Source organism: Notolabrus celidotus, chromosome 21, assembly GCF_009762535.1.
Source record: "Notolabrus celidotus isolate fNotCel1 chromosome 21, fNotCel1.pri, whole genome shotgun sequence".
Taxonomy (NCBI): domain Eukaryota; kingdom Metazoa; phylum Chordata; class Actinopteri; order Labriformes; family Labridae; genus Notolabrus; species Notolabrus celidotus.
This window is the reverse complement of record NC_048292.1, coordinates 25,383,802-25,411,657: the sequence shown is the minus strand read 5'-3', so window position 1 is coordinate 25,411,657 and position 27,856 is coordinate 25,383,802. Positions and strand designations below refer to the sequence as shown.

At 40.0% G+C, this 27,856-nt stretch overlaps 2 protein-coding genes across 2 annotated transcripts; one reads left to right on the top strand and one right to left on the bottom strand.

The window, feature by feature from the left end:
- Nucleotides 1-383: 383 nt before the first annotated feature.
- On the bottom strand, nt 384-8,502 carry optn (optineurin). The gene is made up of 13 exons (XM_034673986.1): nt 8,363-8,502; nt 6,486-6,610; nt 5,911-6,110; nt 5,635-5,796; nt 4,072-4,256; nt 3,865-3,955; nt 3,522-3,637; nt 3,217-3,366; nt 3,037-3,121; nt 2,760-2,918; nt 2,526-2,668; nt 2,205-2,281; nt 384-1,280 (listed from the first exon to the last, which is right to left on the bottom strand). Exons 2-13 carry the CDS (start codon nt 6,604-6,606, stop codon nt 1,168-1,170), a joined length of 1,602 nt encoding a protein of 533 aa, XP_034529877.1. The 5' UTR covers nt 6,607-6,610; nt 8,363-8,502; the 3' UTR covers nt 384-1,167.
- A 1,564-nt stretch (nt 8,503-10,066) lies between these two features.
- Nucleotides 10,067-22,421, top strand: ccdc3a (coiled-coil domain containing 3a). The gene is made up of 3 exons (XM_034673752.1): nt 10,067-11,287; nt 11,659-11,836; nt 19,526-22,421. The coding sequence occupies exons 1-3, from the start codon at nt 10,881-10,883 to the stop codon at nt 19,829-19,831; spliced, it is 891 nt and encodes a 296-aa protein (XP_034529643.1). The 5' UTR covers nt 10,067-10,880; the 3' UTR covers nt 19,832-22,421.
- Nucleotides 22,422-27,856: the final 5,435 nt, after the last annotated feature.

Genomic DNA, 27,856 nt, shown 5'->3' with positions numbered 1-27,856 from the left:
GTTTTTAAAAAACTTTAGTAATTTCATTCATTATCAGACAAAAGAAATGTAAAACTGATACTTTAAATGCAGCACAGTGAAAGATAAGGTTCTCCTAAATATAATGATGTATGGCACTTGATGCTGAGTGCTTGAATTGGTTAAAAGTAAAATAAATACAGGTGAGTCTGGCGCCCCCCAAAATGGTCTAGGTCTAGTTTAAGGTAAAGGCTGCCATATGTGACATGTTTGTGCAACTTCTGTTTTTGTTTATTTTCAGCTTTTTTCTAATAAAAATATCTTAATGTAATTAAAGTTATCTGAAGTACTTACTAACAGAAATATGTTTCCAGGGTTTATTGTGTCACCATATAATAGACAAACAAAATAAAATAAAACATACATTTGTTGCTTTTTCATTTAATTTTATCCACAGAACTACAACATGTAATCAGAATGCTCAATAATCTACAGACCACATATTCAGCAGGGTCTTGAAGCCCCCCACATACAAAGGCAGTTGCTTAGAATGATAGGTTGTTAAATATAATTTGTCCTAGTTTCCAGGTATCATCTGTAGAGTCAAAATAAAATATATTCATGTCTGTTATAAAGTGCATGCTTTTTTGTCCTTCAGCAGAAATTATCCAATCATGAACTTAAATATCCTTTCCAAGCAAAAAAGACAAGTAAACTTTAAAATGGTTTTTAAAAGGCCTTCAGCAAACAAACAACCAAATACTTGGTAAACAAATTAAACTCGTCAACACTGGACTTATTCAAAGTGTACATTACAGGAAGACAAAACTGAAGTCTTATAAAAGTTTTGGTGCAGTTTCTGTTTCGATATCCCTGACTTGTTTTTCCTTGTAAGGAACTCCAATTCAGCTCGTTTCATACAGCTAAAAACAATGTGCCTGATGACATATGCTAAAACCTGCAGAAAGATATGCTCTCTGATATTTCCATTCTTTTCCAAATGTTCATTTTTAAACTAACAAATTCTCAAGATAGCTTTTCAGATCTTATACTCACATTCAACCTAAATTTCACTGAGTTTATCATGGAACTACGGAGTGCCTTCTCAGGTTCTTCTCAGGAGCAGAGGTACAGGTAAAAGCAGAGGAAGACTCAGATTATGGTGCAAATTTAACTGCTGCTGACATGGATGCTTGTTATGATGGATGCCTAGTTGATACAGTCCATGATGTGAATTTGCAGGGAGTCCAGGTCTGGCAGGATTTCATTGCACTTGGGGCAGGCGTGTTCTGGAATGTTCCCCTGATGCTGCCAGTCAGTACCTGAGAATGAGAAACACTTATCACATCCTGAGCATGTCGGAGGGATATTCCAGCCGAGCTTAACTATGAGGTCAAACTCTGCAACACTGTGCCGTATCATAACAAGTCATACCAATCACTGAAGACAGGATCTTTTCACACATGCACTACACAGCTGAACATTTCCAGGACTTTTTAGGGTGGGAGGTATGTGTGAATGCTAACGGCTGTATTTTTCACCTGACTTTGCAGACTTTGTAGTACCAGCTCCCCTCGCTGAAGGTGATAATGTTTGCATTATGCAACAGTGCAATCTTTTTTGCACAGAGTGAGACCGCCTTACAACCTTTCTGCTCATCAGTATGTTCTTTTCCACTCTTGTCGTCTGCCATCTTGGATTTGTTGTTAACATTACACTGTGACTAATGCAGTGTCCTGTTTACACCCTGTCCTGCAACTTGAGACCCTCAATCTGTTTGACAGGGAGAATCTCCCACTGTGGAGGACGTGTGCAAAGAGAACTTTTGATGGCAGACTGTCCTAAATTTTTCTACAGATTTTCAGATGTTCTAGTGTGAAATATCTATGACAAAAAGCAGGTTAGAGGAGTAGTTTATCATTTTGGAGATTAGCTTTGTTGACAAGAGCTTTTTAAGAAGACTGATGCTTCTCTCATGTCTGAGTGCTAAATAACAAAACAGAGGTCTAAAGTCAGTTATCTTAAATTAGCCTCAAGACCTAAGACAGAGAAACAAACCTCTCACTTCAAACAAAAGTGAATACCTTTAGAGGTATTTCTCAGCAAGACCTGGCCTAGAAAAAGTTGCAGATGCAGATAGGTCTTTCCCAAAAGCTACTGTATCATTCAGAAGATTGGTGAGCTAACATATTTCCTGACGGTGTGCCTGCAAGTCAACGCCAAGGACATACAAAAAGCAGAGGTACCTCTTCCAACCAGACTTGGGCCAGCTCCATGTGCATTTCCACCCACATGTCTCATCTGCATCTCGTTCAGCGACCGCCTGTGGAGAAATGCAAGAGTTGTCAGAGAGGAAAAGAGAACTGGGATCGCACTAATGAAAGGGTTTCAGCCACGCTGATTTGGATGCAGTTTGACCATGGAGAAAGCAAAGCAGACTGGTTGCAGGAGTTTGTGATTTGGAAAGGAAGAAAGGGAACAATAGGCTTGTTGTTTTTGCTTTGTTGTGGCCTCGTTGTAAACTACAGGTTTAAAAAACAGACTTGGATTTCAATTCAAAGACATACCGGCCAAGTGACTCCATCTCGTCATGCAGATGGGCGTTCTGCTTCTTCACATACTCCAGCTGAGCAGCCAGTCGCTCCCTCTCTTCATGGAGTTTCTCCCTTGCAGCTCGCTCTGCATAGAAGTCTGAGGAGTAGACCTCTGCCTGCACGACAACAGAAAAGCATGATGACACCTCTGAGATATGCTGTTTAATGCTCGATAGATAGGATGTCAAACATTTTCCACTCTCTGACCTGAGCCTGGAAGACAGATATGGTCTCCAGCTCCTTCTCCTTCTGGAAGATCTCCTGCTTCATCTCATCAATGTGGGTCTGTTTTGCAGCAAGAGCTTCTTCTGCAGCACTCAGCTGCACCTGTAGCTGCTCCACCACCTCCTTCTGCACCAGCTGAGACTGCAGGGACCAAAGGGGCAAAGGTCAAACACATCTGCCTCTCACTTCTTATCCATCCTAGTTTCATAGCTGCACTGGGTTTGGTGGAAATCAGCAGGACTGATTTTGGTTAACTGACCTCTCTTTTCTTCTTGTCCTCTTTGAGCTCATTGTAGTCTTCAAACAGTTTGGTGTAGGCATCCTTCAGCTGGGCCAGGTTGTTCCTGTGAGGGAGGAAGGAAGGGGTTTAACCGAGCCTTCATGCAGCTCTGATCCAAATGAAATGACAGTGAAAGTCTTTATATGTGCCTGCTCTGACCTCTCCTCCCCAGCCTTCCTCTGCTCCATCTGGTTCTCTGCCTGCATGCTGTCTAGCTGCAGCTTCAGCCGGTTGTTCTCTGACTGAACGGCCTGTTTCTCCACCAGCTGGGCCTTCAGAGTGACCACGTCCTGCTCCACTTCCCGACATCTACAAGCAGAGAGAATGAAAATATGCACGGGTTAAGATTAAGCATCAGAATGTTTTTAAAGACACCCCCTTAAGTGTTTGTTTATTCACTCTGGCAGCATGGCTAGGGATTCCCCACCATGTGCACAGGTTTGCAGTAAATGTGCAGATCTAACCTGTCCTGCAGGTTCTTCTTCATGCCTTCAGCTTCATCCAGCTTGCTCTGAGCCTGCTGCAGCTCTTTGAACAGAGTAATCATCTGAGCCTTTAGATTCTCCACCTCAGACGCTGCCTGAAATATTTGCATGACACAAACATCACATGAAGGAAACTGAACACAACAAACAGTGAGACTCTGAGATATGCTAGCTCTACAGCTCTAGTTATGTGAAAGAACACAAAGTTTGGACTTTAAGTGAGGTGTCTTATAACAGCTAGTCAGCTAAAGGCTTCAACAAAGTCTCTTATGACTCTACACAGATAATACAAGTTTAAGTACTTTCACTATTGAAGAATTACCTCCTCTTTCCCAGAATCCTCCTTGATCTCTGCTTGAGTGGTTTGTGTTGAGTCCTCGACGTTGCTCTTCTGCTCCATCAGCACTTCAATTCTGTTGATTATTTATTCCAAAAGGGGTTACAGAGAAAAAACGTTTTATTAGTTTGGAGAAGATAAAACCACTGTGAAGAAAATATGTAGTTAAAATTTAAAAGTGTGTATCTGTACCTTGCAGTAGAGGTCTGTAGCTCGGCCTGCAGCTTCTCAGCTCGCTGCGTCTCGTTCCTCAGGGACTGGAGGAGCTGGCTGACGGTCTGCTCTTCATTGTCAAACCGAGACGCCGTCATGCTCAGGTCCAGACGTCTGCTGTGCTCTGTTCCACATCCATCATTCATGCTATCCACATCTCCATCCTGAGGAGAAAAACACAGCGACATCCCTCCTGTAGTTTATACTCAGTTGATTATTATGAACATGAGGGATGTAAGGATACACTCAACACACGATTCAATTTGAATCCCGGTTCCTTTTTGGTTCACGATATGATTTACTCACCATTCTCTAACGATTTTCAAGAAAATTGGATTGAACTCAAAATTTAAATAACTATTATTTTATTTCAATTCTCAGATATGAATAGTTATAATATTCTCTTATATTTCTTTGTAAACAAAGTCATCCTTTTTCATTTTTAAGGTGTGTTGTAACTCAAATAAAACCACTGCACACTTTTTACAGCAACTTGCAAAAAAACTAAAATCACCGTAAAAAAATACCTTGTTGGAATATAATGCCAAATGTATTTTTTCTCTAAATCAAATTTTCCTTCACAACACAGTGGATATAACTGATGGTATTAAACAGCTACAGACCATATTGAGGTGTTTAAATGTTAACACACTGAACATCAACGTGAGGAGCAGGCTTATAAATAATCTCTGTGGACGCATGGTCATAGAGTGAAGACTTAGACTACAACATGTGGATTTACTGCAACAGGACAACTGAACAGAATCAGATTTCAGACTCTCTGTGTCCAGTTTTATGTCTACTCGTTCTTATTGTGGAAAATAAGCATTTAAACGTGGTCAGGTGTCAGCCGGGAGTGTAACCGGGTCAGAATCAGTCCGGCGGCGGAGAAAAAAAGCGCTCGTGGAGACCTGTCACTCAGCTGCAGCCCCCAGCTGAGTGTCTCCGCTGTGAGCAACACCTTCAGTCAGCTGATTCTGAAACATGCTTTAAACTTCACACACCTCCACTCAATGAGTGACGAGAGAGCAGAGCAAGAGACTTCATGATATTGAACAAGCGGAGTATAATGCAGATGATCCTTCTACTGTTTAAAAATAATATCCAGATACAAATGTTGTTGAATTGATTTTAATCCACCCTTATTTGTATTGAGTTTTTACTGACTTGCGATATATCCTTACATCCCTAATAAACATGCAATAATATTCATTGCAATAGTAATTACAGTGCATAATGCTCATGTTGCAAAATCATTGATGTTGCAATAGAATTTAATGTGCAATAACATTCACAGCGCAAAACTGTTAAAAGTGACAGACAATTTAAGGTTCAGTAATATTTACGTGGATAATACTCAGGGTGCAACAACATTTGATTTGCAACATGTTTTTTCTTGTGCACTGACATTTAAAGGTACAGTGTGTAGAGATTGGAATATCAAGCGATAACTAGCGGCCAAACTCTAGATAGGAATGAGTAAGTCTGTGTGTGTGTGTGTGTGTGTGTGTGTGTGTGTGTGTGTGTGTATGTTGCTCTTACTGTGACTTTGATGACCTCAATGAAGGAGTCATCATTCGAGTTCTGGTCGGCCTTCAGCTGCAGCTCAGAGTTCATGGCCACCAGGTCATTCTTCTCTGCCTGCAGGCGTGCAACATGTGCACGCAGGGCCTCCAGCTCTCCACTCTGATTGGATGACACTGCCTAGAGATGACATCACAACGAAAGCTATTAATATAGGAACACTACAGTTCTTCAAAGTTGCTTTAATCTGATTTAAAAAAAGAAATAAAAGAAGAAGAATCACTGCATCCTCACCACTAAGCCTCCCCCGGTTGACCCCTCCTCCCCCAGCCTCTTGTTCAGGTCCTGGTTTTGGAGAGTCAGCGCGTCCATTCGACCACGAGCCTCCTCCAGACGGTTCTCCAGGAAGTCCCGCTCCTCGCGCTGCTTTTCTCGCCATGCAGACAGACCCTCAAATCGCTCCTTCATCGTCAAGTTGGTCTGACGCAAGGCCTCTGAGAGAGAGAGAGAGAGAGAGAGAGAGAGAGAGAGAGAGAGAGAGAGAGAGAGAGAGAGAGAGAGAGGGAGAGAGTGAGAGAGAGAGAGAGAGAGAGAGAGAGAGAGAGAGAGAGAGAGAGAGAGAGAGAGAGAGAGAGAGAGTGAGAAAGAGAGCAGAGAGAGAAAGAGAGAGTTGAATAAGTGCAGATTTCAGTAGCAAAGTTACATCTTTCATCACAACAGCCTCTGACCTTTGACCAGAGACATTATGGCCTGACCTGATGAGGGTTTTAAAGAAGACTGGTATATTCTTCTTTGCTTAAAGAGCAGCAACAACAAATTAAAAGCTCAAATATTCCTCTCAACCTTAAATCTGACACATCTGCTCTCACCTTTCAGGTCCCTGTTTTCCTGGATGAGGATATTCATCTGCTGCAGGGTTTCCTCCAGGGTGCCGGACTGACTGGGGGAGCGAGAGATGTCGCCGTTCATCATGGGGCCTCCAGACGCCATGATGCTGGAAGGAATAACAGGGAGGGATAGAAAATAAAGAACAGGTGATGAATATGCTTTGTTGACTTTGTTATGAAGAAGGATTTGAACAGAATAAAGGGATGGAATTCTGTGCTGATGAAGTTGTGGACACACCTAAAATTAAATTCCTACTATTTTTAAGAGTTTTTATTTAAAAAAATTGTATTTTAACACTTTATTTTAATTTTTCACAGCTTGACACAGTTTTCTACATGACTTACCATCTATATAATAAAGGAATTATTATTATTATTATTAATAATAATAATAATAATAATAATAATATTTATAATAACGAAATAAATAAAATAAAATAAACATGTATATATAAATTAAATACATATACAAATATGTATATATATATATATATAGTAATAATACAAATGAATGGTAAAAAAAAGGAATAAGACAAAATCTACTGACAGGCATTTCAGGCAGGGGTCAGGGCCTGTGCCATGATGTAGACCTGCTTTAGTCTCTGTTTCCACTGAACAGTTGTTGGTGGCTTTGTGTCCTTCCAGTTAATAGTAATCACATTTTGGGCTATCAACATAAGTATATGTATCATGTACCTCTTATCTCTGTTATATGAACCTTTGGGTAAAACTCCCAACAAAAATATCAGGGGATCCAAGGGCACGGTGACATGTAACATACTATTGATTTGTCCTTTGACATTCATCCAGACTTCCAGAATTTTGGGGCAATCACAAAAGATATGTCAGTTTAAATTATTTTAAGTTCATATGTCTCTGTAAGTAATACCTGATCATGAATATTTACTAATGTTATACGTAGCCAAACAATTCTATTACTGTCTAACAACTGCTTAGCTGTGATGTTTTGCTGCATGTGACTGAAGACAGTGCTGAGAGTATTGTAAACTATGGAGACAGAGCGCCCTCTGCTGGACAAACTACAAGATGACACTACAGCTGAAGAAACCCAGGCATTGTTTTCTGCACTATACACTTTGTGGAAAAGTTGAGCATATGGAAAACGATAGATACCAATATAACATGATGTCCATATCGGTTTGATAATATTTGTCATCATAAACTTAAGCAGCGTTTTGTTATCATAAGAAACTAATGGAAAAACTTGAAGCTTAATACATTTTTGTACTATTCTTAATTTGTCACATAATATAAATATTAGATATGACATTTCTAAATTAAATGTACCTTCCTTTTCCTCAAGCTTGTTTATTGAGTGTGAAAAGAAGGAAAAGTCCCAGCTGACATCATCATCTGACTCAGAGCTTCAGCATTCATCAGCAGAGAAACACGACCAGCCCACTGACACTGAGTTATCTTCTCACATGATCACTTCAGGACATGTTGGTAAGAGAGGGCTGCTTTCAAAACACACAGTGGTCTGCTCTTGACCTCACTCAATTAGTATACTTAATGGGCATCAAACCCCTCTCTGTGAGTATTTAAGTGCATATAATAATAAATACTGAGTCTACAGTATGATCTGATAATATTAGAGTTAGTAAATATAACACGGAACTCTAATGTCACAAAGACACACTTCAGCTGTGAGAAAATACTGAGGATCTCTGTTTTAAAGGTGTGATTTCAGTTTCACTTTCCTCCAGTGGGCCTGTCCAGAGAACGACTCATGGTAAACACAGAAAAGTTCCCACTAACTTACACAACACGGATCTACTTCAATCCGAGACACACTGCGTCACATTGAACCTTTAACGAGGAGGAATGTTTGAACTCACCTGCTGTCAGCTCCTGAACCTAACACAGTCTGTGATATCACTCCAGAATAAACACTAAACACTCTAAGCGCAGTCTAAATGTGTCGATCAACCTTTGCTGCTGCTTCTGGTCTGCTGCTACGTCAAGCAGCGTGTGGATTACTGCACTTCCGGTATGACTTTTTCAAAATAAAACCCCACAGAGCAGCTTGGTGGTTCTTGTCAACCTCATAAAAGTCTCTGCAACAGAAATCACAGCAAAGTGAGTGTTGCTGGGTTAAAAAAAAAAGACTCGTGAAAAAGGATATACAATACAAATGTAATCATTCTTTAAAAAAATATTTTTATTTGAAAAAAGATTTTATTTGTAACTTTGTAAATGTATCAACCAATGACAAGACAAAACCAATACAATCAAACAGGGGCTCAGACATGTGAAATGAAATAAAATTGATAGTATTAAAAATAAAATAAACAGATAAATAAATTAATAGAAAACACATGAAGAAAATTTTAGTCGAAAAATAATCTTAAATGACAAAATAAATGAAGAGAAGTAATAAAATCAATCAATAAAAATACATCTATATATATACATACAATCACACATATGCACACACATGCATACGTATGCATACACATACACATACACATACACATACACATACACATACATACATAAATGATTTAGAGAGAGAGCAGAGAGAAAAAATAAAATAAATAAATAATGAATAAATAAAAACAAAAAGACCATTCAAAGCTGCCAATTAAATTGTGTACTCCAGAGTGCTAAGCGTCAAGTCTGCAAGATAAATAAATAAATCAGCCTCATCCAAGAAGGCAAGGACCGGCCTCCAGATAGCTGAGAATGTCTTCACAGAGTAAAGGTTATCATCCTTATTCCAATATTATTTTGTAAGAAACAACAAACTCTAATTTCTGAAATACAAGCTCTTATTGTGAAGGCCAATTTGCCTGGTTTCCTGTATCCATTCTTTATATCATCTGTACTCTGACGCAGCTCTGACTTGTGTTTTCATTTCCTCGCAGTGACGTAGGGAAAGCAGGAAATAGATCTCACCGATCTTATCTTAAACTGTGTCTGCGCATGTGCAGAGCCGCAGAACCGACAGGCCTATCCACATGTTTTACATATCAGAGAAAGGCAGATGACATAGACGAGGACGGGACTTCCCTGCAGGAGTCACCTTGCACCTTGTTCACGGGAATGGAAAGACTGGAGATTACTAATGGAACATTGAGATTGTTCCATTAAAATGTAAATGTGTCATTGTGCATGTTCATGTTGACAGTGTTGCTTTCTAAACATATTGTAGAATAGAAATGGAATACTGTATCCCTACTGATTTTTGCTTTAGTGAAACACAGCTCAGTATAACAGATTTGTTTCTATGTAATAAGATTATCTATTACATAATTAAACTAAAATACATCCTTGCTGTTCACAACGTTGTCCGTTAGATGGCGGTGTTATTCAAGCAGTGATAATATCGTACAACTGAAACGTTCAAGGATCTATTGAAGAGGTATCGTTTATGCATTTTAGTCCTCAGATGTTATGAGGAGATCATTGCATTTTATTAAACTGAATTTTCAATCAGGGAATGCAAATGCGTCCATGCAGAATTGTGATTTACCAGCAAAAACAACTACATATTACAAATGTGCAATGGAGTCGTACAGTTAAAATTCATCTTATTATATATTTGTGAAGATCATTCTCACAAATTGATATTCTTTTATTTGAAAAACAAACATAGAAACTTCTGGACACGCTCTTCAAACTAAGAGCAACTTTCCTGCTGTCAGGGGTTAGTGCGCCTTTGATGCGTTCACGTTCGAGATGAGAGCAAAATCTCAGGTATAGCATCCAAAGGCAGAGTTTATAAGTTCAGTTTGATTGTATATAGTTACAATGGTTGCAAACGCGTACAGCTAAATTACATGTAATGATATCAGACTGCAAGTAAAGCCTCTGCAGACCAATGACTGTGGTATTCAAACTTGAGCAAACCAATCAGCTTAAGCATACACCTCGAACGTCGGAGCGTCTCATCAGTCCTTGAACGCAGCATTGGCGCGCTCTGACGATGCATGAGTTTCTACCTCAGCCGACGGATGAGATGGAAGCACTGAGGGCAAAGCAACAGGTTGGGGTTTAAGAAGTTTCTGCAGACTGACTTGACAACAGAGTTTTCTTAAATAGTCTGGAGGGGGGGACACTGGTGGCACGTGCAGGTTCAACTGATGGACAAACGCACGTGCTTTGGACGAATTTAGCCAAAGAAAAGTTACTTGGAAATGAATCTTAAAGCTTTCGGTGGAGTAAAGCATCCTCAAGCGTCCAGGTAGCCATCACATATGATACGTGCCTTTAACGCAGCACTTTCAACTCAGTTTTGATGCTTGAACGGACTGGACGGAAGTCAAGTAGTCAGTGTTTGATATTAAACTTTGGAGTAAATTATCCTCACAGGGTTTAGAAACTGGAGTAAGATTGAAACTCGAGCTCCTCAGGATGTTTTCCATAGCTCTCCTCCTCGCAGTCCTCGGCGTTTTTGCGCATCTGGACACTTTTACGCACGGGTGCCAGCTCCCCTCCGAGTGGCGACCGCTGAGCGAGGGCTGCCGGGCAGAGCTGGCAGAGATCATCGTGTACGCCCGGGTGCTGGCGATCCACCGGGAGCCCCTCGGCGGCGGGGCGGGCAGCTTGTACAACTCACTGCCCTTCGGGTTCGGGTATGGGTACGAGGGCGCAGAGGAAGGGCTGCTGTACTCTGCGGAGGTAGAGTTGCTGTGCGATCAGGCCTGGGGCAGCATGCTGGAGGTGCCCACTGGATCAAGGCTCAACCTGACCGGATTGGGGTACCTTTCCTGCCAGTCCCACACTGTGATGGAAAACTACTCCTACTTCTTTTTCCTGAGGTGAGGTTCAAGGCAAGGACACGTTTATCCAGACACAGGTAGATCCATTTGGACTCAGAAGAAGTCATTCAAAAAGTGTTATTGAAGTACAGTTTTATGCTGTCATTAAAACTAGACTGCACCCCATGACACTCTTTTTCAGACAGGAGTACATTTTGCATTCTACAGTCAGGTGTGTCAACTTCATTAAAAAAAAAAAATTGACAGCTGCAGTCTCTTTTTGTAACTTGCTGCCACAGGCTCATTAAATGCTTCATCAACTTAGGGAACTTGCAAGTCCATATTTGTTGAGTTGATGCAAACTCAAAACCACTTATGTCTCCTGCAGCAGCTTCCACTTTCTTCTAATTTTCCATCTCTCTCCGTCACAGGATGGATGAGAACTACAACATCCTCCCCCACGGAGTCAACTTCCAGGATGCAATCTTCCCCGACACGTCAGAAAACAGGCGCATGTTCTCCAGCCTCTTCCAGTTCTCCAACTGCAGCCAAGGGAGCCAGCCCTTCCACACCTTCAGCCCTGAGTGGGACACGCAGGAGGACAGCAGGGTAGGGCACCAGACACCTTTTTTTCAATGTCGAGTACAAATCTGCATGCACCATTTGTTGGAATACATTTGTTATAAATGTAAACCTTAGCTAACCTCTAGTCCAGCCAGTCATCTGGTGTCTGCAGAAGATGTAAACAAATCAGACACCATGTGGTTGACATGGAGATGATGGATAAGAGGTCAAGATTAACATCAGGGGGCAAAGACTTGGTGATGTGTTTCACTTTAAAATAAGCGCCTGGAGCTTAATGAACTGTTAAAGCTATGACGTAAATGGAGTGCATTCTGTAAAGCATCAAATCATATTCAAAGCAACTTCTAGGAGCTTTATTTTGTTGATTTTGGCGGCCTCTGTGGTGATGTGAAGATCTTGATTTGGATACCATGTCCAGAAGTGCAGCCCGGGACAAATTTTTAAGCCCTCTAGATCACTTTTATTATTCAATAAGTCCCACAGTAAACTATGTTCTATAGTATTCCAAAGAAAAATGTCCTCCTGCATCCTCTCACTGACTAACAGACTGGAGGAAAATGTAAACATGTGCTGTTTGGTTTTTGTGCTGTAAATTGCCTCGTTGGAATCCGACCCAATGACAGTTGTGACGGGCTTTAAGAATAACTCTGTAAAAATAGTAAATCTTCCCGATGATGAACTGGTTTTCTTTTGTAGGTCAAACAGAGGCATGAGTTGTAAATTGAGACTGTTAAATTGCGGGTGAAAACCTCCTCGCTGAGGGTTTAAGTGTATTTGGGGACAGCTAATCCTGAGCTGAGTTGTGACTCTGCTGACAGGAATGTGGTGAGGATCAGTGGAAACAGAGAGTAACAACCCCCTGGCACAACACACACAGCTACACACAACACACATTTTGCATCACCGTTCTGATCTTCAAAAGGATGGAACATGTTATAATTCACAAACACATGCACTGAAGAATTGTTCTTTTAATAGATTCCCTGCATGTGATTGGTCATGTGGGATCACGTCCCCGCCAACTGAAGATCAAAGCAGTCGCTGATTGGTCTAAGTCTGTTGAAGTCTCAACTGACTGTTGAAGGCTTCTCAGGCAGACAGGATACTGGTTGCAGAGAGGTCAAAGGTCAAATAGCAGAGGTCCACATCTTTGACAGGTAGCAGTTTAAAAGTGTGTCTGTCCACAGCTTTAGTATGACGCAATGCAGCCTGCTGACCTGAGAGCAGAGATAAGATGATGATAAGATGATAAGATTTGTCAACAGAGGAAGAAAGATTTGCAGCTTGTTTAATATCACACCTCATTAAAGTGAGCAGGTTTACTACAAACAAGACCGAACAGAAGGCTGGAGATGAAACTACATGTACAAGTATACAAAGGTAACTGTTTAGACCAGTGACTGTATATTAATATGGACCAAACTATGTATGCAAAAAAAAATAAAAAGATAGGCAATCATGGTTTAAGATTTTGGCCAATCATATTTCATCATGTTTAGCTCCACCCTGACCAGATTTAGGCTGTTTTGAGGTGCAGATTGACCTAACCTGTCTTTGACATGTAAGCAATGCATTTTCATCTGACATGTCTCTAATCTATTTTAATCCCATGTGACCAGCAAGCACTTTGATCAATTCAATTTGCCTTTTTAATTATTTTTTTGGCTTCTTTAGGCCCAAAAGATTTGAGCCTTTTTTTTGTAACACTTTTTTTTAGTGATTTAATGCTGAATTCATGCTGAAGTAATGCATGACTCATGATGAATTTCTGTATGAATTAAGAAGGGGTGCACTATTAATTCCTGTTATTTACCATGAACTAATGATCATCTCACTATGACTTCATACTGACAGCATTTTGAATTCATCATTAGTTAAGGTCATTAGTTACCTGGTAAAATAAAGGTAAAATAAATAAGGTATGATAACTAACAGTTACTTCATACAACAATTCATCAATGATCAAATTTGCTGGAAAAACTGTTTTATTTTAGGACCATACATGTAAATAGAGTCTTGATTATATTTTAAAGCTTCATATTTTTGAGAACAAACTCAACACCCATCATTGAGTTTTTTTTCATGCATTACTTTAACATGAATTTAACTTTAATTCACAAAAAAGTCTACCACTATTGTAAAGGATATCCCCCTTTGTTTCAAAGTCTTGAGACTTCACCTGAACTCATCTCCAGTCCTCAGACTCAACTTGGACTTTGGCTTAATTTGAGACTTGTCCTGGACATTGATGTGAAAATTGTTGACTTGGACCTCAGTCAGACAAACTTGACTCACTTTCAGGACTCAAACCATAAATTTGGCGTGTCTTGAGTGACTTTCATTGACTTGAAAAATGACCTGGACCTTCTTCCTTTCTGTTCCTCTAAAATGCATATACACAACCCAAAATGACAGAGTAAAACTCAGATAACACTAAACAGCATCTGGTTCTTGTTATTGCAAAATGAATCACTTGCAACTATTTGTTTAAGTTGTTGTTAAGTTGTTCGTACCTGACTTGAACGCCACATAAAGGAACAAGTGATTAATTGTTGCCAAGGGGTTGTCAGGGTTCATAATTACGCATCTAAAACATTAAGGGTACATTTGTTTCATGTCTTCCTCCCATTCTGTTCTTCTAGTCTGACCTGTAGGGTCTGGTTCCTGAGTTAAAATGTCAGAGGTCAGAGATGAAGGGTTAAAGACACTCCTCATTCAGAGGACGAGCACTTGCATGTAGAGGCCACGACCTGCGGGCAAGGCGGGACAAAACAGGTGGTTTATGTCGGGAATTTACAAAGAAGTTGTTTCGTGCTTTCTACACCTTCTTGTGTCTTTGAAACTGTTGCTTTCACTATCTTAAATTTAGAGTTATGTCCAAAGTTTCTTTAATTTCTTTTCCTGCCTGTATCAGTCTCTCCGTGCTGGGAGGTTTCCAGACCTCCTCCAGCTGGGCTTCACATACAAAACATCCTTAAAATTTGAGAGGGGAGGTGGTATGCTTCTGGTTTCAGTCTTGTGGGAACCAGACGCCCCTGCAGGAGGACAGACAAGAGACTTCCTCCACTTTTCTTCCAGAACCTTCAATTAGCTTTTGTTGAAGCCTCCTCTTATCAGCAGCACTCAGAGCAGCTTTAACCAGGAGCAGGAGGTAGAGGCTGCAGTAAGCCCACTAATCATCTGTTTAATACAGATCCTTCCCTCGATGTCTTTTTTTTTCAGATTATCTGGAGCCTTCACTTGACAGGTCACAGGGAGATAGAGAAGAAATTCCCCAAATACTTCCTAATCAGCACATTTTTGTGTTTACATGCTCTCTAATGACTCTGCTGCAACCACAGAGAGGGAATCCTCCTGTTTTAACTGTTATGTGAACACCTTTAACAAGTTTTCTGACTCTCATTAACATTTTATGTGGACGCTAAGAGGGATAAAAGGAAGACAACACAGTATTCACACAGTTTCACACAGTAGTTAAAGGCTGAATACAGCGTACAACAGTGTGTGTGAGAGAGAGTGTGTAAATGTGTGTGTGTGTAGTCCTCTCTGTGTCCCCGGCTTTTGCTGTCTCATCTTTGTTTTTCTTCTCTCTCGGCCTCCCTTTTGTCCCCTTTATCTCTCTTCATCATTCACTCGCTCTCTCTGTCTTATTGTTTCTTAAGCACCTATCCCCATGCATATGCACACACACACACACACACACACACACACACACACACACACACACACACACACACACACACACACACACACACACACACACACACACACACACAGACACACACACACACACACACACATTCAGTGTAAAACCTCTGGAGAAGAGAAGGGACCCAAGCCTGTGTTTTTGACGTCAATAGTGAAGCTCTAAAGACTGAGAGGGGGGGTCTGGGGGGTTCAGGGGGACTCATGCTGAGTCTTTTTATGAAGTAATCAAAAGTCTGCAGAAATAAATGAGCACTTAGGTCAGGTTGGACACACACACAATGGCACATCTCTGAGTCCCTTCAACCCTTTCTTCGCAATCCCTTTTTCCTTCATTTCCCCCTCTTCTACAGTGTTAAGTGTTTGGCAATGTGCAGTGTGGTCCAGAAGGCCACCTACTGTCATCTCATAAAGCAATGTATTTAAGCTCCAACTTTAAAGTTCTCACAATTAACCTCAGTTCCAGTAATGTCACAGTCAGAGCATAAACACATCCACAGTGAAGTTGAGGTCAGCTTTACGTGTAGCACAATATGAGCAAAAAAACACATTGCAGAAGACTGAATCAAGCACAAGAAGTAAGTAAGGGATAGTGAATGTTGGGTTATTCAAATGAGAGTCCTTATTTGAAGCAGAGGGGTCTTATCTCACCCTGTCAGGATTCTGATATGCATAACCACCTGTTCATTATACATTATCCCTCTTATCCTACCAACTAAAGACATTCACAAGTTGACACGGCAAACTTTCTTATATAGAGAAAGACATCGTCCTGTCGTCTGAACAACCAGATTGATTTCTTGTCATGATCAAACTTATGATTCATCACCCATAGTGTAACATCGGACATGGAAAAAAATTCTATATGACAAAAATGATCCATCTAACTGTTGGCTCTTTGTCGCTGACTTCCAATGGCAGCCATAAACCATGGAGTTAAAGCTATATGTTTTGGTTTATATTTGACTAGATGTGTTAATTATCAGCAGAAAGCAGACTCAGAATGTGTTTGGAGTCTGGTTTACATCGTCTATCTGTCAACAAAGCTAACCATGGCCCATTCAGGCTGTAAAAATACTTTAAACCAACCTACAGAAGCTTAAAGCTACATTAAGATTTCTCTGGCCACATGGGGGCAGCACAGCAAGCATTAGACAACACTGATGTTGTCTTTTTTATCTATGAGTTGGTCTCAGGTGACTGAGTTTACACTCTCAGTATTTTTCTCCTATTTTATCTTTTTTGACTGTAAATTATTGTTTGGTGCATTCATTAGGTTCTAGTAGATTTGAATATGATGACAGCTTCTCCATTATTTCAACAATCTCCACCATTTATAACAAGTTGGACAAACAGAAACATGATATTTTGTGATCCTGACTATGAGGACATTTTGTGCATGCATGCATGTGTCTTCTCATGTCCACTAAATACTGTTTATACAGATGATGCTTAACAGCAGGCAGGTAACACCCGGATGTTTTGACAGGTGGTGTGCGTTTGTCGGTGCCTGTGTGTGTTGCGAGTAGCCTACTGAGAGCGTCCCCATGAGCATGAGACAGGGTTCAGACTTTCATAAATGGACCATTATTCAGTAACATGGTTTTAATTCATTATTATTATTATTATTGGGGGGGATAAAAGACAAGTTCTCCCAAATGAAAAAAATAATCTCATCGGTCATCTGACATCTGTGTTTGGCTGTAAGGGTTTCCAGATGAGCGTCACTGAGATTGATGTTGTGTCTTTAGTAAAATGGAAGTGACTAGACTGTTGTTTAGTCAACACTAAAAATTACATTTGAAAAATGTAACAGCCAATCCCCTGACCTATTGGCTATAGGCCAGGGGATTGGCACTCACTCTTGCAATTTTATTGTATTGTATTGTATTGATGCAAATACAGTTGACTTCTTTGCATATTTTAAATGCAATATTTCCTCCTTGAAGCAGTTTTTCATTGTTCAGAATACTCCATCAACCGTGGTAGATGATATAAGTTTCTATTTCTTCAGAAAAATGTTAGATAAAATTACAAGTTTTATTTGACTTCAGGTGAAATATCTCAACAACAAAAAACTCCAGGATATTCCAGATGGAGCTGAAGACAAACACTTCATGCATTTAATAATCCATTATAAACTGAACATTGCAGATTAGAAAGATATTTCAGACTCAGAAGTACTTTGTACTTAATCAAAATAAAAACTATTTCTGATGAAAAATCCATCCCACATGCTGGTGCCAGAAAGTCTTATTTTAGTGAACTCTGTTACGCCTTCAGGTGTAAGTTAGCATTAATGTCAGTGAATGATTGTGATAAACTGTGACATCTGCCAATCAAGCAGCCTCAAACATAAAATTATTATTTTAGGATATTTTTTGGCACATTTACACTGACAAGTGAACATGTGTGGCTGCTCTAAGCTTAATATGTATTCATCACTGTGTTGGTTGTGTATTTGCTTTTGCTCTGTGGTTTTAATCAATAAAAAAAATTAGGTATATTGAAACAAGTTGACTTAAATCAAGAGTTTACTACAGATACACTTCATTAACTTTTCACAAAGACGGCTGACATCACTGTCATGGCTTTGTTTTACTATGGAGCTAAGACTAATGGTGGGAAAAGCTAACCTAGCAGTTACAATACTCAGAACTCCAACAAATATATTCATTTTTACATGGTTATTTTTTGTACAAAGTAAACTCACAAGTTACTGAATGTAGATATGTGAGCTTGGTTGCTGGGTTTTGTACATTGGAAAGGGCCAGACTAGCTGTTACTTCTTCACTAGGCTTTGGGATATGCTAACACACAGCATATATCTGTCTTACTTATCTTACTCTGGGCCAAAAAGCCCAGAAGTTAATATCTTCAAATGGGACAAGTTTTGAACATTGGAAAGAGTTAATCTAGCCAGTCTACAAGCTAAGCAGTCAAAACTCTTTAGCTAACACACACACACTCAAGACTATCTTACTGACATAACATAATAGCTTTCAATTTTTTTGATGTAGGCACATAATGATGCAAAGTTTGCCACTGGATGTGGGACTCGTTTGAACAGGCCACAGCAAGTTCTTGAGACGGAGTGATACGTTTGTTTTCACTGTTGCCAAGTGATGCAGCTGAAGTCAACAAGCACCGTGAGGCATAGATTAGATCTAGTGTGTCTGATAAAAGCAGAAAAAATACCATATCACAGGTGCTTCAAGGCATTGAGTGAGAAAAACCCTCTCAAATGAATGTATATACTCATTAAAATGTTTAATACACTGTTAAAACCCAACCCCAGGTGATACTGGAACACATGAACAGTTAGCATTAACCTTCAGTGGAACAACACCACAGCCATGAAAGGTTAAAAGCTCAGGGTTACAATGCTGTTCATGGGTATGTGAGCTTAAAGACTTCCTGAGATTTGTATGTTCATGTGACACAGAGTGTGGTCGTACATGAGTACACATGCGCCCCCCCCACTGTGATTGCTAGTCTACTAACCCCTGTTAACCCTGCTGGCAGAGGTCAGCTCTGGTCTACCAATGAGATGGAAAATCAGGGCCCCTGAAACATCAAAGTACACGACCCTCACATTGTCAGGGAGGCTGGGAGGTCCATGGGGTGAAACATTTATGTTACACAGACAGCATACGAGGTCCTCTGGTGTTTTTGTACTGGTAGAGAGGGGCTGTTGTGGATAAATACAAATGACATAGGTCAAGACTTGCACTTTTTCCCCGTCCTCTATCCTTTCAAGTCTGATGGGCTTTGCAGAGAGAAAATAACATGAGCAAGGGGGAAATAAAAGCAAATGTGGAGATCAAAAGAAGATGGATTTTTCACTTTTAAAGAAGCTGCTGGGAAAGTCACATCACCAGTGCTCCCACAATACAAAACCACCTGACATCATGGCAGCTGGTGCTTTACAACCATTTGCTTGCTGAGAAAACAATCTGTCCTTTATGATAACTCACTCCACCACTTTTCCTTTCCCCCTTTCTCCAGCTGCTGTGCTCCTCGGTGCAGGCTGCACTGTTCGACGAGGAGGAGCGGGGCCGAAAGCTGCAGGAGCGCATGGCCGGTGCGGAGAGGAGAAACCGGCAACTAAAGGAGCGAGTTCGGAAAGTGAAGCGCTCCCTGAGGAATGCCCGCAAGGCTGCACGAAAGGCCGAGCAGGAGGTGCAGGAGCTGCAAGAGAAGCTGAAGGCTGCAGAGCGAAGGGCGGGGCACCATCTCAACGCCATAACACAGGATGAGCCTCCACCTGGGCGTTATGCAAGCACAGCGATACGCCCACGGATTCAACTTTGAGTGATGCATTCCCACCTGCCCCAAACTGCAATCCACCTGGACTGAAAACTGGCTGTGGCGAGCAAGAGACTGCTGGGCAGTCTTTGTAAAGGACAATAAGATAGCAACTGTCACAATGGACTCAAATGATATTTTAAGCCAACAATCTTTATAGTTTTCTTGTAAATAAACCTCTTTTTCTCTTTTTGTATCCCCAAATGCCAAAATATAAAAGCGATGGTCCGACAGGATTATTCCTTGTTATGAGATAAAAGAAGAAGAAAGTGAACCAAAGGAATCAAGCATTTATTTTGTCATTGATTCCTCTGTAAGTGGAGCAAATCTGTAGCTCTGCTTCTTTCGACAGCTGGACTCACATGCTGCTCAGTGCTCCTCTCAGGCTGCGATCACATCGGGTGTGTTTGGACATAGCACAGCAAAAATAGAAACGCTAACAGCAAGAGCTTATCAGAGCGTAAAGTGTGATGCATTATTCTGTTAACCATTTATCTGTCGCGGTTACCTTCCCTGAAGTAATACAAGTTACTTTTTACCAGTAAATAGTTTAAAACAAACTTAGGTTGACATATTATTTTCAGGGCGGCTCTACCTGAGGCTCTGAGGGACTTTTAATTGGTTCAGATAAACAATGTGATAGGGGAAGCCTAGTCCGGGTGGAGCCCTCATAAAAAAGTGTCACACATATGGCAAATAATGTTTAATATATCAGCATATACTATGTAAGGTCAAGAAGCAGATATGTTTCAGAGTTGCATTATGCTAAGTGACAAATCCAGAGTTAGGATATAATCACATCTGCGGCATTGGTTTTGACCATAAAAATCTGGTTCTGGATGGGCCTTACATCCTTTGAAAACACATTTAAATTCGGTCTATCTTTTGTTATGTTGTCCAGATTCCCTTAAAACAGACTTTGCTTATTTTATTATTCAAACCGTAACAAGGTTTTCACTTAGCCTGGTGTTTCCAGACCATATGCATCTGGGTATACACTGTGCAAAATTGAGCCTGTTTCTGACACTATTTTTAAATCAACTAGATTGTGTTTCATTTGCCATTCAGCATACAAGGGGGAAACAATCACGGCCAATCACTGCACTATCAGCTGCTCTCAACAGGTAAGATAATTTTCTGGCACATTAGAAAGTTTGGTCTGCCAATAGTGTGGGGCTATGATCAAACCAGGCCTTTTTTTCCTGATTGCACCTGTGCAAAATGGTAGACAGCACCTGCACGCACCATGGCCACACAATGGATGATGTGGACAGATGAAATACACATACACACCAATCAGCCATTCCATTTGACCACCTGTGCAATGTAAGGCAACCTGATACAACAGCTCTACTACAAATTATACTTGCACAACACTTCTACATTTTCTGATTTTCCAGATAATTGTACTTTACTGTTCAATCCCTATCGTCTGACATCCACATTTACCTGTTAGAGTTTTCAAAGGAAACTTAAATAACAGTATGAAAGCTCCATCCTGATTTAACATATACGCTTTAAGCACCCATGTTGAACTGACAGTGTGAGCACTTCATTAATATACTTTGGTTGTGCACCATACACAAATCACTCGCACAGTGTGAGTTGACATTCCACCATAACATTAATTTAACCACATAGGCTTTGGTCTGAAACTTCCTTAATATTTTTTTTCTCCCAAAGGATGTCATCAAGGAGCGCAAACCACAACCCCTCTTGACACTAGCAACAGCTATTTTCATCACCAAATATCAAACTGTCAGCTGCCAACTCTTCATTTGTGCAAAACATGTAGTACCATGCAGTTCATTTAATGCTTCGGTGCATTTCAATCAACAGCAGCAGACGCCATCTTGGTTGTTAGCCAAACTGTGCTTGGCTTTACCAGAACCTCCACATGGTAAATAAAATGAGCAGATTTGCCGGGTGCACAGGTTGTACTAAAAATGATTGAGTCACTTGCATGAAGCTAACTATAAATAAAACAATGGCATATCAGTGTTTAGTTTATACAGCCAGACAATTACAAACATATTGGACAAAGCTGCAATGGTATTTATTTGAAGTTACGGTTCTTGCAACCTGGTTAAGCTGGTCCACTTTGATGCTAACGTTTTCTGTCTGCTGTTCGGTGATGGACCGATGGTGAAGCAGCTGTTAGTTCATTTATTATTTTAGAGAAGCAACTGTAAACAGAAATGATGCAAACCATTAGACCAGATCAGAACGTGAAAGTTGCAGGCTGAAAAAAACAACAACAAATAGGTGGAAGACAAAAATACCAAATGGACCTGCAGACTTGTGTGATGATTCTTAGTTGGAAATTATCAGCTTTTTCCCACAATCAACTTAATAATTGACCCAATATCAGTTTGAGAATATGGAGACTAGCATATTATACATTTAAATACTTGTAGTTGAATGTTCAGCCTTTTTCACATTGTTCTTTTTGGTCATTTATTGTACACCAATAACCAATTGATGTCTGAGACAGTGCATTTCTTATTATTTCAGTCCCACAATTCTAGGAAAATCATCTTGTATGTGTATATTTTTATATAAATGTTTTTTCTGAATATAAATACTGATTTATATGAACATCACAGCGTACGTGGCAATGCTTTGAAGAAGTGTGTTAACATTTGGGTCACTGGAGTACAATGAAAAGGCACAAAAAGCCACACGCACTCATTGGTTCACTTAAGCCCCACAGCATCACGCAGAGAGTGTAAAGAGAGGTTAAGGTCAGAGCCGATTTGATGCGTATATGTGTAGTATTTGGGGAGAAAAAGAGATGTGTGTCTGGTCCATCAAGTGACTGGAATGTGTTTGCGTGGGCAGCAATGTTCTGACCAGCGGGACGTCGCTGAAATATTCCTCTAATTCAGTCTGGAAAAATCAAAAGCTCCAGGGGGAGGCGAGGAGCCGTCACATCATGAGACCGCTGCAAGAGCAAGGAAAACAAATTACAGAAAGATGACAAATGGGAGGCAGGATGGAGGAAGAGATGAGTCCATTTAAAGCTGAATTGCACAAACATGATTAAATGCATTGTGTTGGTGAGGCAAGGGAAAAAACACTGACTTGAGACTTGAAATGAGTGACGAGGATGCTCAAATAACAAATGATATACATTCATCTTACAAATCACACTGTCTCTCTGCTAAGGGGTAGGGATAGCTTCATTGCTTTGGTCTATTTGTACAGTTTGCAAATAGCAGGTGCAGGATTTACCAGATACCACTGAAGAACCTTAACCAAGTGGTTAAGGACCTTTTATTTTGGGCTTGTTCGTGTCTTTATTGAGAGGACAGGACAGTAGATAGCTTAGGAAACTGGGAAGAGGGAGTGGAGAATGATGTACGGCAAAGGGCTGCAGGCCGGCTTTGAAGCTAGGTTGCCTGCATCAAGGAATGTAAGCCTCTGTACATGAGGCATGCAGTTCAACCACTAAACCACATGAGCATCCTCACATTACAGAATCACTGAAAGAGATCTGTCAGCTGGTATCAAAAACTGACCCATAGTCAGTTCAGATTAGTGGTATGAATTCAGATGGTATAAAAAGACGGATGACGTGACAGGTCCACAAAGTGAAGTGAAAACATCTGGAGCTCCCCCTACAGACTGTACATTACTTTATTAGAGAAGAGGAGGAACCACCAATGAAACACAATGAACACTAACATATGAGTCAATTAACTTTCTATAGCCTTAAGTTTCTGTTTCAAGGGGCGCTGGTGGCCTAGCGGTCTAGGCGCCCCACATACAGAGGCTACAGCGTAAGTGTCTGTTTCAAACCAACACAAGAGTCCATCCTACTGTGGACTCTGCTGTCCTGAGGGGTCGGACGTCAATATCAGCTGATCCTGATATGCAGACCTCTTGCATAATATACCAGCACTCATGGCAGCAGTATTTTGGCCAACCTTTGTATAAATGGAGGAGATGGACATGTGTCGGCCATCTTTACGTACAGTTAATGGTTATAGTTAGTTGTATCTGTTTTCAAGTCATTCTGATGGTCTGAGTTTATATTTAAAGAAACATCCAAGAATTGAATGAAGATGAAAAGTCTTTGTGATACTCTGGGCATCATTATAATAATCATATGTGAGCTTGTTTATTTACCTCCCATTGAGTTCAATGGTAGTTTAAGAAAACTCATTGTGTTTTAGGCGTCTCCTTTTGTAGCGTTTGAATGCTTGAATGGTTTCAGCCAGGAGAACACACCAGAACTGACAATTTATGACAAATCTGTAAAGCGACCTGTTCAAAATGCTTTTGTTTTTGGGGGGAAACAACAGCTCAGATAGAAGACCCAAATCTCCCTATTAGCTAAACCATCACTAGCAAATGTTCAGCACATGCAGAGTATATCCAAATGGCATTAACATTAGCAAACTATAAAAATAAGAGTACAATTTTGATTTTTAAAAGGTGGCTGTGTACATCTGCAGGGATTTCAGTGGTTATTATAGGTGGGCCAAAGCCAATTCTGATTGGTTAGCATACTAGCATAGCATACTCTATTTGTATGCTTGTCCAACAAATATGAATTATATAATAATTAATGCTTCCAAATATTCTATTCTTGCATCCAGTAGATTAACAGTCACTTAACTCAACACAACATCACTTTATCTTCTTTGGGTTGTTTGGTTTAACCCTCTTGTTGTGTTGTGGGTCAATTTGACCCATTTTAAAGTTTAAAAATCTAAAGAAAAATGTTAAAAGTATTTAGCGCAATCAACATATAGAATAATTTATCAACATCACTTAATTAAAGAAATTGAAAAATAAAATAAAAAATAAAATTACTATTGTAATTATATTTAGGGCTTTCCATTTAGGGCTGTACATTAAATAAAGTTTTAACATGAATATTCATAAAAGACGAGTTATCTTCATTGAACCATGATGTGTGAGAATTAAAAAACTCCATTGCACTAAATATTGATTTAAATGGTTAGTAATTTAGTTAATAATGATATTTTTTTTAAATGTTTTTTTTGGATTTATTTACGTGTTCTGACACTTTTAAATCATTAACTATGACCCAGGTCAAATTGACCCAGGAACAAGTCCAGCTCAGTCCTGGACCCTGTGGAGGTGGTGGCTGACAGGAGGATTATGGCCAATCTGTCGTCTTTGATTAACATTTCTTTTTTAGATATATTTTCTGATAGATTAGATATATATTGACATAGAGTGGCCTAGACCTCCTATGTTTGTTAAAGCGTCTTGAGATAACGTTTGTTGTGATTTGGCGCTATACAAATAAAGATTGATTGATTGATTGATTGATTGATTGATTGATTGATTGATTATTGCTGTCCCTAAGAAACAAACATAACAGGAGGTTTAAGGTAACATACTTCTGCACCAGATATTTTCCCATTAAATTGTTTTTTCTTTAGGTCCTTGCTGGTGAAACTGTGCCGCTGAAAGATGATTTTTAACAGAGCACTCGCTTCTAGCAAACTGACAGTGGGACAGTAGAGGGAAACATCATGTCCCCCCCTGCTGTTTGCAGTTAGAACTGTCAGTCTGACTGACATGCACGGTATCTGCACGATGCAGATTCCCCAGCATTTTATGATCCCATGTCTGTTCCCTGTGATATTCTGTTATCTCTCTGCTTCAATCAATCTGCCTTTAATTACATTTATGGAATAAACTATATGCTGCTTGGGAAAGAACAAAACAACATGTCTCTGCAGGGGAGATATGGGTGAGGAGGAGAAACCCTGCAGCGACAAAAAGGCTGGAGAAGAGGAGGGGAAACTGACAAGTGAAGTCCTGAATAAAAGATGTGGAGAAAGCAGTTTAAGAAGCAAAGAGATCACTGACTCCACGCACAAGCACACTAACAGCTTGACAGCCAAAGTCAACATATGGTGTTTTTATCTGTGTATGACGGGGTATTCTGATTTAGCAGAAAATCAGCTCTGCTGCTTTTTTTAAGGCTTTATTGGGCCTGAGAGCCAAAAGGATGGGAAACACTTTGATTTCACAATTTTAATTTCAGTGCTTTGGTCTGTGTGTATTTTGTATCAGTGTGCGTATCTGTATGTGAGTTTATGTGGGTAGCCCTCATGTGTTCCTTTGTACTGAAAAACAGGCGGACATCTCCAACTGGGAAGGAGAGAAAAGCAGAGGACGTGTAATGACTTGAACCACAGGGAGCCTAACCAGACCAAAGTCTGTTAATAAAGGATATCAAAAAATGTAACTTTGATGAGAAAATAAAAACCTCCAGGCTAATCCTGCTCAGCCGGGAAGCTCAACTATATTAATCTTACAGTTAGTTTGACTGTTAGCTTAATGTAATTGTAGGCCTAGCTAGCTTAAAAGTTGTTCACTTATTTAATGATTTATTTTGATGTTTTAAATTTCAGACTGTAATGTATATTTGATCAAAAACTGAACGTTGAAATGATCTATAGTGGGAGTCAAAGCCTATAGCTTTTCTGTCCTATGTTGATGGATGTGCATGGGGACTAACTGGGGTTGCCAACTTTCTCACTACTAAATAAGATAAGATAAGATAAGAGAGTCCTTTACTCGTCCCACAACGGGGAAATTCAAGTGTTAAAGTAACAGAGTAGACAGTGCAAAAGAAGAAGAAGTATATATATATATATATATATTATTAATTATGTAGTCTGACCACTGCAGGGAGAAAAGAACTGCGGTGTCTCTCCGTGAGACACCGCGGGTGAAGAAGTCTGTCACTGAACGAGCTCCTTAGTGTTGTTATGGTCTCCTGGAGGGGGTGTGACGTGTTGTCCATCAGAGAAGATAGCTCTGCTATCATCCTCCTGTCAGCCACCACCTCCACAGGGTCCAGCGGGCAGCCCAGGACAGAGCTGGGACAGGTGCACGGTGCCATGGTGGTGTGAGCATGATGTGTGAATTCAGCGTATATTCTGATTCAACTGGAAATGCAGAAAGTGTGTATATTCCCTTTTGTCCTTACTGTATCATTATGTAACCTCAAATGAATAAACCTCAAAGAAACCACAATTTGGATCTTTACATCAAAAAACAGGCAAAAAATAAAAGACATTTAAAAGAGGTGTATGAATCATCAAATGTACTTTTTCCATGGATACTTTTTGCTGCTCTTGACTGACTAAATCAGCCTTTTGTCATTTTGCAGTCAGAAATAAGTCCAAGTCACAGTTTACAGATATTTGAAGTTCATGTTTGATCAGCTCTGAGCTGCATCTGTCTCTTGAGTCTGACCTTTTAATGGCCATCAGAGAGAAAATCCTCTCCACAATTTTTTGCAGGACTTGGTGCATTTGTGCTGTGTACAACTGATGTGTGTGAGGGGGTCTGTGATTGGATGACAGGCGGTGTGATTGGCACATGATCTGCCACTGTCGTTTTATCTGATCTAGGATCTGCAGTCTGCTGTATTTACAAGAGTTAATAGTCAATATACGGGACAATTGAGGTCCCGTATGAAACAAATCAATTTAGCCCAATATACGGGATGTCCCAGCTAATACGGAACAGTTGGCAACCCTAGGACTAAGGCACAGTAATGTTTTAAGCCATGCTAACTTAAGCATGTTAACACAACGACAATGCTAACATGCTAATTCTGCACAAGTTGATATGTTCAGTGTCTTGTGTTTTTAAATTGTAATACTGATGGTATCTTACACTGCCATTTAGTAGACTATACAATATACTCCATTGTACATGGAATGAATCTCAATAGTTAGTTTCTTATTTTTTATTTAGTACATTAGAGGGAATACAAATAAACATGCTATTATTTAACCCCAAAATAAGGTTTGCAGAGAGGATTGCAGATGCCCAACCTTCCTACACTCAAATTTGAACCATTTTACTTTTACACAATCCAGGTTCTCATAATGAACTGCAATGTACCATCATTGTTGATGCAAACTAACTAATGCATCCTTGTGCAGCGCTTTAAACTGTGCTAATGTAAGTATGCTAACATGCTGCTTCTACACAGGTGTACCTTGTTAGTTTATTTTGTGGGGGGTA

Coding starts and splice junctions, on each gene's coding strand:
- optn (XM_034673986.1), bottom strand. CDS start 6,606: ATGGCGTCTGGAGGCCCCATGATGAACGGCGACATCTCTCGCTCCCCC. Junction 6,111..6,485: donor GGAAAACAGGGACCTGAAAG/GTGAGAGCAGAT, acceptor TCTCTCTCTCAG/AGGCCTTGCGTCAGACCAAC. Junction 4,257..5,634: donor TTGAGGTCATCAAAGTCACA/GTAAGAGCAACA, acceptor TTTTCTCCTCAG/GATGGAGATGTGGATAGCAT.
- ccdc3a (XM_034673752.1), top strand. CDS start 10,881: ATGTTTTCCATAGCTCTCCTCCTCGCAGTCCTCGGCGTTTTTGCGCAT. Junction 11,288..11,658: donor TCCTACTTCTTTTTCCTGAG/GTGAGGTTCAAG, acceptor TCTCCGTCACAG/GATGGATGAGAACTACAACA. Junction 11,837..19,525: donor ACACGCAGGAGGACAGCAGG/GTAGGGCACCAG, acceptor CCCTTTCTCCAG/CTGCTGTGCTCCTCGGTGCA.